The 15,744-nt window shown below is 43.8% G+C and overlaps 1 protein-coding gene across 1 annotated transcript; it reads left to right on the top strand.

Annotated features, from left to right (window-relative positions):
* The first annotated feature begins 260 nt into the window (after positions 1–260).
* LOC311505252 (deubiquitinase DESI2-like) lies at positions 261–15,541 on the top strand. Its single transcript, XM_084568718.1, has 7 exons — positions 261–531; positions 1,043–1,179; positions 2,068–2,163; positions 11,617–11,689; positions 13,813–13,906; positions 14,011–14,152; positions 15,198–15,541. Exons 1-7 carry the CDS (start codon positions 468–470, stop codon positions 15,441–15,443), a joined length of 852 nt encoding a protein of 283 aa, XP_084424844.1. The 5' UTR covers positions 261–467; the 3' UTR covers positions 15,444–15,541.
* Positions 15,542–15,744: the final 203 nt, after the last annotated feature.

Genomic DNA, 15,744 nt, shown 5'->3' with positions numbered 1-15,744 from the left:
AATTGTTTAGGACCTGAAGATGTATAAATATATAAACTTTTCACTCTCTGTACCTAATTAACTGGCAAGTAAGTATATAACTAGACTTTATGTATCTTTACATTATACTTTTGCTATTTTATTTTCAGTAAAGCTTCTGACATACATATTCCAAGACATAAGCAGCATAGCAGTGATATTAAATAATGACATTAAATCAGTTTCTTCTTCTTCTTCTTCTTCTTCTTCTTCTTCTTCTTCTTCTTCTTCTTTTCTCGTCTCTACTCCCGTCCCTGTAATTCAAAGGTCGGCCTGCAGTCCCGTCTCTTCCCGTCAGGGGGCAGCACAGCCACAACTCCCGTCAACACCGGAGGAAGCAAATCGAAACTCCTCAATGAGTTCACCTTCAGATAAATAGTTTGTCCCTCTTCTTCCAACGCAGTCTTCGTGTATTTTTTTTTTTTTAATCGTTTTGGCGTCTTGGCGCGATGAACGGCTCTGTGCACTCCACTCCCGGCGAGGTGACCATAAAGCTGAAGCGAGGACCGGCGGGTAAGATGCTAACCGAGCAGAAAGTCTTAGCAGAGCCACATAGCTAGCTAGCTAGCTACGTGGCTAGCAGCGAAAATCAACGTTGTCAGGCTGCTGGGAACTCAAAGCTAAAGGCTAATTTACTCGTAATAATGAGGATAACTTGTTATGTTACGTCTTTTTTGGCACTACAAGTAAATATACTTGATTGTGGAAGCTGTGTACGCTGTATCAAGTTACTCTAATGAACTGAAACTGATTTATGCACTTTTAACTGTGTTTTGAAGTGTAAAAAGTGACATTACTGCTCGGCCTGTGGGTTTCTCATTAAAATCAGCAGTTTATTTTGCTACACGAGAAGGTACTGAGAGATATATATATACACCTTGTTATATAACATTTAGTGGACTAGTGGAGAGTTGGAAGGACTCCTCTTGTACTTTGATCCATGGAGATAAATGGCATGATTGGATCATCAGCTTCTGCCCTGGTAAACTGGTTGGACTATTGACTTTCACTTTTTTTTTTTTAGGCTTGGGGTTCAATATAATCGGCGGCGTGGACCAGCAGTATGTTGTGAATGACAACGGCATATATGTGTCCAAAATAAAAGAAGATGGAGCAGCAGCGTTGGACGGAAGACTCCAGGAGGGAGACAAGATCCTGGCGGTAATAGGAACAGGACGTTTGGCAGGGGGGGGTGTTTCATATGTATACACTGATCAGCCACAACATTAAAACCACCTTCCTAATATTGTGTAGGTCTCCCTTGTGCCTCCAGAACAGTTGTGACTCATCAGAGAATGGACATGGGCCTTCTGAGGGTGTCCTGTGGTGTCTGGCGTCAGGATGTTGTTAGTGGGGGGCCTTTAGGTCCTATGGGTTGAGGAGAGGGGCCTCTGTGGATCATCCCACTGATACTTGATCAGTTTGGGATCTGGGGAATTTGGAGGCCAGGTCAACACCTTGTGCTGTTCTTCATATTTTTTTTTAGTTGTTCCTAAACCGTTTTTGTGTCTGTGTCAGGCTGCATCCTACTAGGGATGGCTGCTGCCATCAAGGAGTGTCATTGCTATGGGGTGGGGGTGCCTGGTCTGGTCTAGGTGGGTGATAAATGTCTAAGTAACATCCACATGAATGAATGCCAGGTCCAAAAGTTTCCCAGCAGAACACTGAATTGTCACAAGATGGTTTAATGTTATTTACTTTTCTTGTCAGTGGTTGTAATGTTGTGGCTGATCGGTGTATATATGTTGTGTATAGTACCTAAAGCAGAATTAATTTGGTTCATCCTCTCTTTAGACCTTAACCTGTCAACTATATTCCTAATCCAATAAGTAATTTTGTCGTCTTTTCCTTTGTTGCAGCTTCTGAGTCAACCCACTTTGTAGTGAGGGTTGCACCACATAAACAATTATATGACTTTACCTTGAGCCTTTTCTGTTAGTCTGTGTCCTGCTTATTAATTGAAGGTGACACTGAGGATTAACTGCCTCCGTCCCTCCGTTTTAAGTTAAATCATCTGATTTTCGGCTTTGTTTCGTGTCGTTGTTGCAGATAAACGGAGTCGAGCTGCAGGACCAGACACACAGAGCCGTGGTGGATATGTTCAGGACGGCGGGGGAGGACGTGGAGCTCCGTGTTCAGAAAAAGGTGAGAGGCATTAGTGTTTTGTTTTTTTACAATACATTTAGAATGAAAACTGTCAAAAGCATAAAAGCAGCTGACGAAAAAAACACACACAATAAATCTACATGTTGTAATCAAGGTATAGGATGTTGATGTTGATGAAAGTTAAGATTTGGCTGACTGCGCATTGATTAAAAGTGTTTCTGACTCTCCAGCTGAGGAAATGAAGGATAAAAACTGTGTGTCAGGATGTTTCATCTCCTGAAATCACAACTGGTGGTGGAAATATGAAACAGGACTGAATTAATAATTGCTTTCCCCCAGGAGATTATTCAGATGAGGTGGTAAACAACACAAAATGATTTAGTCGCTCGTCAGCGCTTTTTCCCTGTCGGCAAAGTGTTTAATTTTTATTGACGGTAGCTGCTTTTCATGTCCGATTGTTGGTTGAAGGTCAAAGCCTGGACGTTATTGTTATGTTTCAGACAATAACCCAACAAAGACTCTGTCCAGATGCTAATAGCTAGCATGGCATCGCTGCTTTCCGTTGCATTTACAAGTTATAAACCGTTTCTTTTTGGCACATATAGACCTTTAAAACTAAACCATGTAGATTTCCGTTAACATTATCCTCTAACTGGGAGCAAGCAACCTTCAGCAGATGAATAATACAGCTGCATTTACAATTACAATCAGCACAAGTCATTAAAGCTAAATCATACCCAGCGCTGTCTTTGCTAATTAATAATAAACAGGTTTCCTAATTCCCAGTGACAGCAGGGGCAGGTTCCAGCCCTCATCGACCCTCCGCACGATAAACAGTTATAGATGATGGATGAATACATCAGTTACAACGTGAAGTTCAGAATAGGCTCCTCATTCCAAGGTGTTATGTTAAAATACGTGTGGTGGATGTAAATGGAAGTTATTTAGTGTTTAAACAAAGGATTTATTGACTAAAAATAATCAGTTGTTTCAGCTTTAAACTTTCAAAGTGTTCGCAGAAGGAGACAGCGGCTTTAATAATATCTGCTTTTATACACATTTACTGCCAGAACTGGGAAAAGTAGTGTTCAGTATACGGAACGTCTTCTTATATACACACTGATCAGCCACAACATTAAAACCACTGACAGGAGAAGTAAATAACATTGACCATCTTGTGACAATCCAATGTTTTGCTGGGAAACTTTTGGACCTGGCATTCATTCATTGGTGTGGATGTTACTTAGACATGTAGCACCCACCTAGACCAGACCAGGCACCCCCACCCCATAGCAATGACACTCCTTGATGGCAGCAGACACAAAAGACGCAAAAAACAGTTTAGGAACAACTCAAAAAAACATGAAGAACAGCACAAGGTGTTGACCTGGCCTCCAAATTCACTAGATCCCAAACTGAACAAGTATCTGTGGGATGATCCACAGAGGCCCCTCCCCTCAAAGGCCCCCCACTAACAACATTGTGTTGCCAGACACCACAGGACACCCTCAGAAGGCCCATGTCCATTCTCTGATGAGTCACAACTGTTCTGGAGGCAACAAGGGAGACCTGCACAATATTAGGAAGGTGGTCATAATGTTATGCCTGATCAGGGTAAATGACCTGCTGTCATTATCTCTTCTCTTATCTTCATCCGGTCTGATTCTTTACTATCTTCTATTAAAGAAAACATAACTAAGTGGACCTCTTACGTAAATGATGAATCATTGTGAAACCAAAACCCAAAGTATCTCTTGCACTAAAACACAGCCTGAGTAAACAGATTAGGTAACTCCACTTCCATCACGACCCGCTTCTAACCGTGACAAAAACCACCTCCAACGCAGTTTAAAAAAAAAAAAAAAAAATGTCTGTGTTTTCTGTCTTGCAGTTGTCTCGACACATGAACGGACCCAGGGGCTCACAACCCGAACACTCGTTTCCTGGCTCTTTCTGGGGAGCGCTGTTGGTGTTGGGAACTGCCGCGGTCCTTGCGTCCATTTACTATCGGCGCAAATAGGAAGCACTTTTAAAAACGGAGCCGACAGCGTCTGTACAATATTTCTTTCTGTCTTTCTTTCTTCTTTTTTCTTTTTTTTAAAGTTCACAAAACTTTCTTAAACACCAAAGATTAGAAAGAGGGAGCAAAGTCTAAACTGTAGACCTTATTTTGTTGATTTGGAGGTGACCTTGTGATGGTGACATGAAGGACGAACACATTCCTGCTGCCGGGGCTGAGAAACAAACAGCTGCCTGCACACACACACACACACACACTCGCGCGTTTGCGTTATGTGCACACAACTATTAATGTTTGGGTTGAGTCAGGCTTCACAGTTCATCCACAAACTGAAAGACGGGGTTGTGTTCGGTCGCTCTCTGGCCTCTCCGTACCTCCGTGACTGAAAGGCGGGCCTGTGTGAGGGAGGAGGGACTCGGGGGACGTTCAAAATTCGTGGGTTTGATTTTCGTTTTGCGCCGTTGCACAGGCTCACGGGAGGAGGAGGAGGAGGAGGAGGAGGAGCAGCAGCAAGCAGCAGCACGCTTTTTAAATGTGATAAAACGTCACATGATGGATTTGCTGAGTGCCTTTTTTGTTTCCTGTCTGTTCAAAACAATGTGGGATCTCGCTGCTCCTTAAGGGTCTCAAAATGAAAAACAACCTAAAACTATACTTTCTAATGTCAAGAAATCCTGTAAAAGAAGAAAAAAAAGACCAAAATCAACTTTCAGACACAAAATAACATCACGAATACCTGCTCACTAGTTTTTTAGTAAACGTGAACTCAAACTGGAGAAGTGCTGCATCCGTCTGGGACTATTTTTAGCAGCGGATTAATCCACATTCACCGCTCTAGTGAGTGTTTCTGGAAGCAGCTCGCCATGTGTGCGTGTGTGGGATTAACGCGTCACTCCGCGCTCACTGGTGTGTTTTTAATAGTTTTTGGATGACAGTGGAGCTCCTGTGGCTCTGAGGAATGAACTATATCAGTCAGGATTGTGTCGTGAAATCAGTTTACTGTTGATTTTGGTCTTTTTTTTTTTTTTTTTTAAATGGCATTTAACACTAAAAAAACAAACATATCTATATAGATTATCACCAGACTTATCCGTGAAGGGAAGATGCACTCAAAGTGAAAGTGTCACCAGGTAGTTTAACCTTAAAGAGTTTATTATAAAGCGTCGTCTGGTCACTCAGGGTGAAGCATTGAATAAAATTCTTAATGTCGCAGCTAAAGACTAAAACGTTCAGATTTTGCGTTGAGGCCAGTGCTCGTGATCATGTTGCGAACGCGAAAGAAGTTTGCGCGACGGGCAGGAACATTTAAATGTATTCGTTTTTGCACTAGCCACAATCGCGGGACCCCTCCAGTAAACGGCCGTAGAGCGGGTGAACGAGTGAACTGTGCGTGCTGGGTGGTGTTTGTTTCGTTTTGTTTTTGTTTTTTTTAAGTCCACATCTGTCAGCGTGTTCGTCTCCGACTGGTTGTGGGTTCATTGTCTGTAAATACATTTCATGTCGCTCTGCTTGAGTGGGAATTGTGAATATGTGCAGTATGCCAGAGAAATAGATCAGAAGAACTAAATATAAATTATGCAACAAATAATGTGTTGGACATCAAGGCAACTATTAAAAATCACGTTCAACTCACCTGGTTGTATTTATTTTATTTTTAATGTGCATGTAAATGTGATTATTTCTGGTGGGAAGTGGGAAAATAGTAATGAACCTGACGTCAGATCTTCTGCTGACTCACCAAGTTGAACTTGAGTCAGAGTGAAACATCTCTTACTGGCTGATCAGCTTAGAGAACCAGAACAAGAGAAGTGAAACAAGGACAGAATCAGGAATTGGACAGCCACATCCTCCCATCACCACCTACTGCTACCTGGCCAGACATTAGGTTATAAAACAGCGCCTCCTGCAGCCTGCAAAGCCTTTTCCTTCAAGAGCTTGTAATCTGTTTATCTGGGTTAATGGTGTGTATCAGTTGATGACCTTTTAATACAGATTTCTGTTTAACGTGAAGAGTTAAAAGAAAACATGCATTAGCCACGCGAGTTGTCAGCTTTACCTTTAATTTCCCCATTTAAAATGTTGGCTTGTGTCCCAGTACAACTTTAAATTGGCTAAAACCACAAAACTGTCACCAATGTGCCGAACCGACCTGCGAGTCAGCGTCGGCTAACTTTGCCAGCTAGCCCACCTAACATTAGCTTGCTAATGGGGCATGATTTAAAACTTAGACTATAAAAACATGGACAAACCCTCCACGAAGTGCATTCCTAAAGATCAAGAATGGCCAAAGAGGCGGCGCTGACGCCGAGGAAGACGGCTAGCAACCTGAGACAACACCCACCTGTGAGTTACATAAAATCTTAACCAAATAAGCTTTAAAGACCAACACTATTTTTAAATAAACATGTTTAATCCTGCTGTTGTTGGACCTTTTAAACATGGAAGTCAATGGGGTTTGACTCGCTTTTAGAGCCACCCTCAAGTGGTCATTTGAGGTACTGCAGTAGCTTCAGTTTGGGTTTTTTTTTTAGCAGTTGAGTCGAGGATTGGCAAAGAAATTAGTCTCACCTTTTTTAATGTGGCTATTAACAGAGTTGGTATCATAACTGATAACAAATTTGCTTCTCAGAAATATTTTTGTCATTCCCAGTAATATTTTTTAGACTAATAAATACTTACTAACATGGTTTGTAATCTTCCTCATAAAACTCATAAAACTAATAGTTCACTTGACGTTTAGTCCAAAAGTTTATGAAACTATTTTTAAATAAAAAAAATTTAAACGGTATCCTGTGTGGTCAGAGCGGATGTTGTGATTTGATTTTCAAAATAAAAGCATCGAATTGCGTGATCACAAAATAAAGTATATAACCTGTTGTATCGCTGCATTAGTCACAGTAGTTTTATTATTATTATTATTAAAGGTGTAGCACTCGTTTTAGTTTAAAAATGTGTTCATTATCAAAACATTCAACCTATTTAACCCCCCAAAATAAATAAAAAATAAACAGGTTTTGTTGCTTGTGTTGGTTTAATTGGACAATATAATTAATTGAGGTGTTTAATCATGGAGGTGGTTGACAGAAACAGTAAAGTGGTGTGTTTTTTTCTTTGTAAGAAAATGTGCTACTGTCCTGTCCTCCCACCAGCGGCTCTGTCTCTCATCAGCTGTTTGGAGGCAGATATGATGTAATCAACCAGGGAGGCAGAGCCGGAGAATAACCGCACCACACGGACGCCGCTCTCCGCTGCTCCGGGACTTCTTCTGAAACCCATTTAAAAGCCTCTAATCGAGCGGTTTTTAAAGGGGGGGAGGAGGAGAGCAGATCCGGGTTATTGTTGGAAGTCATGTCGGGTAGGTTTGAGCCGACAATCCTCCCCTCCCGACGAAGAAGAGGATGCTGGATGCAGAGCAGAAGAAGAAGCAGCAGCAGCAGCAGCAGCAGCAGTGCCGGGTTTGGATCCTGCTCCTGAACTTGTCTCCCCTCCATCATCATCAGCTGTAATTAACCTCCGTGGAGTCCGGGGGTCTCTGCTCCATCATCCTCCGCGTAAAAATGGCCCGCACTCCGCCTCCACCGTCGACATCGCTCCGCTCTTGCCGTCGCCTTTTCGCCCGTGATGACACGAGGACGCCCGCTTCAGACCTCCAGCGCATGTAGGCCCCTTTCATCACACCACCAGCCCCGGATCTGTGGTCGCTGTTATTACGCAAACACACACTCCTCCGGCCGCCGGCTTTGATTCCCCCCCCCCTCTTACAACAGGTCGGAGCCCGGAGATGGGCCGCGTCCCCTGCTGCTGCTGCTGCTTTGACCCTGCTTGGATCTGAGTTCCCTTCTCTCCTGGCCCTACTTCCCACCATGGCCATTTGAAATCCACCTAACCCTCTGCTGCCAGGTCTCTCTGGACATTATTCCTGGCTTTACGCGCGGAGCTGTGCCCATGTTGTTGTTGCCCTGCAGGGGAATGAGCAGCCACCGTCCCTCCAGCAGAAGTCTGCCCGCTGCCTCTCCTGCTGTCCACCGTGTGGCCCTGTGACTTCTCAGGAGTGTGGAGGTGCTGACTACCTTAAACAAAAAAAAAAAAGTGGAGCTTCTCCAGCTCAGGTGTGAACCATGGCCAATGAACCTGTCATCCTTAACGTATATGATATGGTAAGAATCCAAACTACACTCAGTTTTTACTATTTTCTTTCACTAGATTTGTCTTTGTTTAATTATTTGTAGCACAGGAAGTGAATATATTCACCTAACAGCTATGATATGGGACATATGCACTGATGCACCTGTGCCAAACTCTGTCACCTTAAAACAGAGGATTTTTAAATGGACTTTGGTCTGCAGAGTCAAAGATTTACTGCAGCACAAACTGAAGAAGAGGATGGTTAGTATGTAGACTATAGTACAGACAAACAGCATGTAGTTTTCTGCGGATATTTATTGTCTTATGAAGCTAAAATCTAACCATCATTTAGCTGCATCGCTGCATTTGTCTCGTGAAAAGGTATCTGAACAAATAAGAAAGCCAGAATGGAAATATTCAGGTTCAGACTCGAACCTCGGGCCTGGGAAACAAGAGCCTCCCTCAGCCGGCTAACCACGCTGTCACTGTGCCTTCAGTTTGCATGATGTGCACATAAACCCACACATTAGAGGAAAAAAAAAACAAGACAAGAGAGCTCATTCAGACTTGTGCCCACTGCCTGGTTTTCAGCTGCCGAGCATTGTCTTGTCTGTGTATTATGCATCATGTTCCTGCACGGAATTACTCACTTTAAAACAATGCACTACATTATTTAAAACACATAACTGACAGCCTTCTGTAACTGGTGTGAACAAACTCTGTGTGTTACAGGGAATTTATATGTTTGGAAATGCTTTTAATTTTGTGCAAAATCCAAGAAATATAAAAAACTTGAAGATACTAGATTTCTTCCAAAGCTTTTACTGAAGAATAAGAAGTATTTTAAATGTCCTTATTTGTACTTGGACACATTTTATGTTGGTGACGTGTTGTATAAAGCAGATTTTATTTAATATAGGTATAATAGCTGAACATAGATGTCAACATGAGATGATATAGTAGTTACATATTTCAGTGTCGCCTTGTTTCCTTGTAATATTTTGAAAATCCTGCAGCATCCTCGTCTCTTAAGTATCGTTTATACCCCTGTGGGACATAGACGGCGTAACCTAAGCATGTAGCCTACGTCTGTGCGAGTCATTCATACTTGTTCGCTCGTCAGTCTGGCTGGTTAATTCTTGTTTCCACTTCCTGCTTCCCTTCATAAACAATGGCGACTGAAACTTTCATTGAAATCTCACAGGAGACGTGTCGTGCAAATGTTTGTATCTGCGACCCTCCTCAGTTAACCTTTCCTCCATGTGTTCCATCTTTATTGATCCAAAACAATCAATTTGAAAATTGTGGAGATGGAAATACTAAAGCGGAAAACACGCTACTACCAAGCGGACCAATCACAACTCTTGTGGTCTGCGTTGCCGTGATCTGTAGTTACAGTTCTGGGGAGGTGCACGTCAGGCTACAGCGTTAGGGTCTGACGCCAGACCCTAAGGTATAAACCGCACTTAAGGCGATATCCGAGAAGCAGGGGAGGCCAGCTCTGTCCAGAGGTGACAAAAAGAAGGAGTGAAATGAAACGAGACACTGCTGTGTGTATAATGAACCTCAACGGCCCACAATCCAACTTTAATGTGGTCAAAAAGAAGGGAACTTTCCGGACCAGCTGTGGGTTTTAAAGATCGATGTGGGTTGCTCTGGTTGTACCATCTTGTCAGTTTCTACAGTAGCCCAGAACCGTTAGAACCAAACACTGTTCTAATGGTTCTCATACATCACCACTAGATGGCACAAAATCCCCCAAACTGCTCCTTTAACTGTGAATTAGCTAAAAGCTGGATGCTGTCACCAGTATGGTTAAAATAAGAGACTGTTCTCCATTGTTAAACAGCGGAGTTGATATTTAAAGCATTTCTTCTTTTCAACAAGTGCTCTCGTCCCCAAGCTTCCAAGACTAACTTTCAGAGAAGTTGGACAAGTACCACACAAAGGCTTGGTTCCTCCATACTCCCATAAATGAGTCACATTTTTGGAGTTTGCTCAACACTTGCACACAGCCACGTGCAGTTTTGGACTCGCAGCTCTCTCCTGAAGTCCTGAAGCCGTGTTACAGACGAGCACCTCGGCGTGGAAGCAGAAGCGCCAGCCGCTCAAACGGCTGATTTAATTCCAGCGTGGCCCTGAGACCGGCGCCGGGGCTTAACGGGGTCACGTCGCGGGTTGTTGGACTGGGAGAAAAGTGATCGAGAGGGCGGTGGCGGTCAGAGTCGACCTTAAATACTTTGCAGGGAATTAAACACAGGAACATGAGAAAGCGGCAGGGGATGGGAGTGAATCGTGCCGGGAGGGATGATGGTAAATCGATCATCTTCAGTGCGAAATCAATGCGCATGGTAGACGTGCACGAGAATGCTTGCTGCGTCTGCAAAGGGAGGAAATTGCAGGGGAGGCTGCATGCAAAATGATTTCAATAAAAAGATCCACTAATGAGACGCAGTCGTTTTCTCTCTCTCTCCGGGGGAAGTCAAGACATTTTTTGATAGTCAGCTTTATCAAAATCTAATTTCTCGTAGGTGGAAGAATTCGTCCTCCAGGAAGCTCAGGGGTGGCCTTGGCTTTCCATCCAGTCCTGGTGTGAAATGACAAAACCTAGAGAGCCAGTGGGCCAGAGGTCACTGCAGGAACATGAGAAGCCTCTGTTCACACAAAGTAATGTGTAGGAAAAATGCTTTTATTCTATTACTCTGAGCCCCGGAAACGTGTTTCATTATTAATAGGGGACAACAGGGGCAGCGTGGAGAGCTATTAGCATGTTTTCTAGGTGGTGTCTATAAGGGTGAGGGAGTGTCGATGGGTGGGTGGGGTGGGAGAGCTGTGGTCCCCCTGGCTGTCTGCAGCGAAGGGCGGCAGGTTGGCTCACAGCAGCACCGACTGCCGGCTGATGGGTACATTTCCCTCCCCCACGGTCCAGCAATCGATCGTAAATCCACTCCGTGATGGACTGATCCGGGATGTTTTCTGCTCAGTGCACACGGGGATGTCGCTGCCACTGAATAAATAGATAAAGAGGATGAATGTTTGCATTAAGATGCTTTAAAACCAGAAAAGACTGCAGCAATTCTAGAGTTACAACAACAGCATTAAATAAATACTTAGGGGATTGAACCGTGTGCACGCTAGCACTTTATCGCTGTGTTCAGTCTTAATGCTAAGCTAGGCTAAGTGGCTATTTCCTGTTCAGATTTACATTATTAAAGTGGTATGAAAAATAAGCAGTTCTGTCATATTTAGCAATCAATTTTTAGACTATATGTATAACAGTATCCATCTGCAGAGCTCCTGCATTGTTTCTTGTTTCTCATTTCTCTTATTTTCCTCTTTCTCTGCAGTACTGGATAAACGAATACACTTCCAATCTGGGCATTGGAGTCTTCCACTCAGGCATTGAGATTTATGGCAGAGGTAAGACAAGGAGGTTTCCTTTTACGCCTCTCAAATCCCGTTACAATTACAGGTTGTGAGAGCAGAGCAACGCCGTGCCACGCTCGCATCCTTTTCCGGAGGTTTGCACCGAAAGGAGTCTGGTGTTAAAAATGGAATATGGGATTGTGTTCCTAATAACGTGACCCCATTTCTCCGGGTTGAGTCATCACTGACTCACCGGCTCTGTGTGTGTGTGTGTGTGTGTGTGTGTGTGTGTGTGTGTGTGTGTGTGTGTGTGATTTGAAAATAGAGAGGCAGAAAACCAGCGTGAAACTGGATCACTGGGAATCCATTATACGGCTGCAGCCAGAAATGTTGGTTCTTTCCACGGGGCAATGTGATGATAGAGAAAAATGTTTCTTTAATGGAGCAGGAAATTACTATTCTTATGAAATTTCGGTTTTCTTGAATTTGAACTGTATTTTTTTCGTAATAACCCATACACACATAATCACAAGGAATTTAATAAACTGTCACGGAAATGAAAAAATTAAGAAACCTTAAAGTCCCAGTTTTCATAGCTGAGGGCATAGACTGTATATAAATATGGACAATGTGTCCCTACTTCCTTGTGTTGGCCAAACTGAGGCTATTTTCCTGGGGATACTACGCTCGGCTCTACCTCCACCAGTTACAAAGAAATGTTGGATTATACACTATACTCTCACGGTCCTACGAGACCGCTTCACAAAGCGGTTTGTTTGGCAACTGGTGGTCGCCATTGTGACACATCCTGTTTCTATAGCGTCAAACAACGAACTAAAATTGGACACTTGAACATGCATCAACAATATATTAACTACATAAAATGACAGAAACCATCCTTGAAAAACATGATCTGATGTGTATTTTAGTGTTTTTGTTTGGCCCAAGTCCCGCCCACTAACATGGAGGGGGTGGAGCTTATGACCTATACCACAACCAGCCACCAGGGGGAGCTCTACTTGCTTTGGCTTCACTTTTGAGGAGATGTCTCCATCTTTGTACAGTCTACGGTTGAGACTTGTGATACATTAAATATGAAATTAAATTAAATGAAAAGACTTTATTGTCAATGAAAAAAGCAGGGGTGTCAAACTCATTTTAGTTCAGGGGCCACACACAGCCCAGTTTGATGTCAAGGGGGCCGGACCAATAACACGATAGCGTTATTTACCTATAAATAACGACATCTCCAAATGTTTCCCTAAACCCGACATTTCTTAGGAAAAAGAAATGCAATTTCTGTTTTTTTAGTTCTAGGTCTCAGTTGTTATGCCCACAAATATGTGTGAACCCTTGGAATAGCAGTTACTTTTATTGGAAAAATTGCAGTTCATGTCTTCAATGTAATTTTTGCACTTAGCAACTTCATCCCGCGGGCCAGATTAGACCCTCTGGCGGGCCGGTTTTGGCCCCTGGGCCGTATGTTTGACACATATGCAATCACAAGCAGACCATAATACATATTAAATATATTGCACAGAATCGTAATAAATTGTCAAGATGGGTTTTATAGTCTGGATATTATCAAAGGAGCATGGAGCCTATCCCAATTGTCATCGGGCGAGAGGTGGGGTACGCCCTGGACAGGTCTCCAGTCTATCACAGGACTAACACAGAGAGACAGACAACCATTCACACTCACACCTACGGCCAATTTAGAATCACCAATGAAACTAACCAGCATGTCTTTGGACGGTGGGAGGAAGCTGGAGTACCTGGAGAGAACCCATGTAGACACAGGGGGAACATGCAAACTCCACACAGAAAGACCCCAGTCAGCCTGGATTAGAACCCAGAACCTTCTTGCTGTGAGGCATCAGCGCTAACCACCACACCACTGTGCCGCCCCTGAAATAACACAAATAGCACGATGTTGTTATTACTGTCAGACTAAATCAGAAGCTACAGAGCTGTTTAACTGTATAAGGCTCCCTCCGTGTTCATCACTGTTTCTCATGATGTAAACACAGACCAGAGAGGCCTGTAATTAGCCAGGACTAATGATTTAAGCGCAGTGTGCCAGGGATTAATTACTTCTCTCCGTGTAATTACAGCTGTTGAGTTCTTCCATACGACGATCTAACATGTGTTTTGTGTCTTCACTCTCTGCCACTCAGAGTTTGCGTACGGCGGCCATCCCTACCCCTTCAGCGGCATCTTTGAAATCAACCCGGGCAACGCCGCCGAACTGGGAGAGACTTTCAAATTCAAGTGAGTGCGCGCTCTCTCTCCGTTTTAGCGTACAATGCACTGTGATCGCGTTAACGGTGGAGATAAGAGCGCTGATGTTACCCCCTCTCTGGCTTTTCAACAAGGGAGGCCATTGTTTTGGGCACGACGGACTTCACAGAGGAGGACATGGATAAGATCATGGAGGAGCTCGGTAAAGAGTTCAAAGGGAACGCCTACCATCTAATGCACAAAAACTGCAACCACTTCTCCTCCTCGCTGTCTGAGGTCAGTCTTTTTACGCAGCTGATAAGACAGAAACGCTTGTGCACAGAAATGCATTTAAAGGGAAATAATAAGGTTGGTTTTTATTTGCATACAGAGCCCCAAACTGTGATCAGGGATCCCCCAGGACACATGTTAATACCAGATGTGAACAGGTCCTTATTCAGCCTGCAATTAAAGTAGTAAAATGCCTTCTGCGGCTCTGAACGAAATTTCCAAAGCCTGAAAAAGATCACCCCCATAATCTCAGCTCGTTCTTCCAGGCTATGAATTTTAATAATTCTGCAGCGTCTGTCCACCACTTTAGTTTTTTTAACAACTATCAGATGGATTGTCGTAACATTTTGTGCAGACGTTCATTTGCGTTGCCAAGAGGAAACATTATGCAACGCTGCAATGAGAAGCGAACAATTTGTCAGACAAGCAGTAAACAGGTGATTTGTTTTTTTTTAGTCACACGAGGCTCAAATAACACAAACTCATGCAAAGTGCACAGTTAAATGGCACAGGGCATCAATTATTAAAGCCGCACAGATGTCAACACGAGTTGAGGTTGTGTTTCCGCTAAAATATGTTAAGTTGCACAAACAAAGACGTGGAATTTGAACTCAGCCTTTAAATCCGATATGTGACTTTCACCGACGTTGAATGAATTAGAGCAAGTAGACATAAGTACATAAAAACAAAAGGTGTTGACCTGGCCTCCAAATTCACTAGATCCAAAACTGATCAAGTATCTGTGGGATGATCCACAGAGGCCCCTCAACCCACAGGACCTAAAGGCCCCCAACACTAACCACAGGACACCCTCAGAAGTCCATTCTCTGATGAGTCACAACTGTTTTGGAGGCACAAGGGAGACCTACACAATATTAGGAAGGTGGTCATAATGTTATGCCTGATCGGTGTGTAATAATAAACCTTCTGGGTTTACTATTTGCATCCTTGGAAACACAGGACACATTGTTTTTAGAGCTTAAATCATTACAGGGTCCAAAAATCTAGATTTAAAAAGACGATATCACGACTTATTCCATCTTTTTTTTAGTTGCTGTGTGGACGTGAGATCCCTCGCTGGGTCAACAGACTGGCGTACTTCAGCTCCTGCATCCCCTTCCTGCAGAGCTGCCTACCCAAGGAGTGGTTAACCCCGGCCGCCCTGCAGAGCCACATCAGCCTCGGCCTCCACAAGGAGGAGCAGAACGAGTCCAGCGACGAGGACCCTTCCTCACCGTCCGGCGCCGCCGCCGCCGCATCGGGCTCCTCCCACAGCTGTCGCCACACCAGGGTGTGATCCACGCCCCCCCACCACCCTCCCGCAAACGCTGACCTCCGAGCCTGCCTGCCACCGCTGCTCGTGGCATTTGTCGGCTTGAACAACCACCTGACCTCATACTGTTTGTCCTCTGAGTAAAGAGGCAGGAAAATAAAGAGTCTCCTCTGTGTGAGGAGAACTTCAGACCTACGGAGGCCCTGCTTGTCCTCTGACTAGACGACGGGACGATGGAGGCAAACTTCGACCTGAGCACTGGAGCGTGGCTCAGACTTCAACAGAAACCACTTGTAGATCTGAACCTTGTTATTTTTAGTCTTTT

The sequence above is a fragment of the Chelon labrosus genome (assembly GCF_963514085.1).
Source record: "Chelon labrosus genome assembly, chromosome: 20".
In the NCBI taxonomy this organism is placed as follows: Eukaryota; Metazoa; Chordata; class Actinopteri; order Mugiliformes; family Mugilidae; genus Chelon; species Chelon labrosus.
Note: the sequence above shows the minus strand (reverse complement) of the source record. Positions and strands in the feature narration are given on the sequence as shown.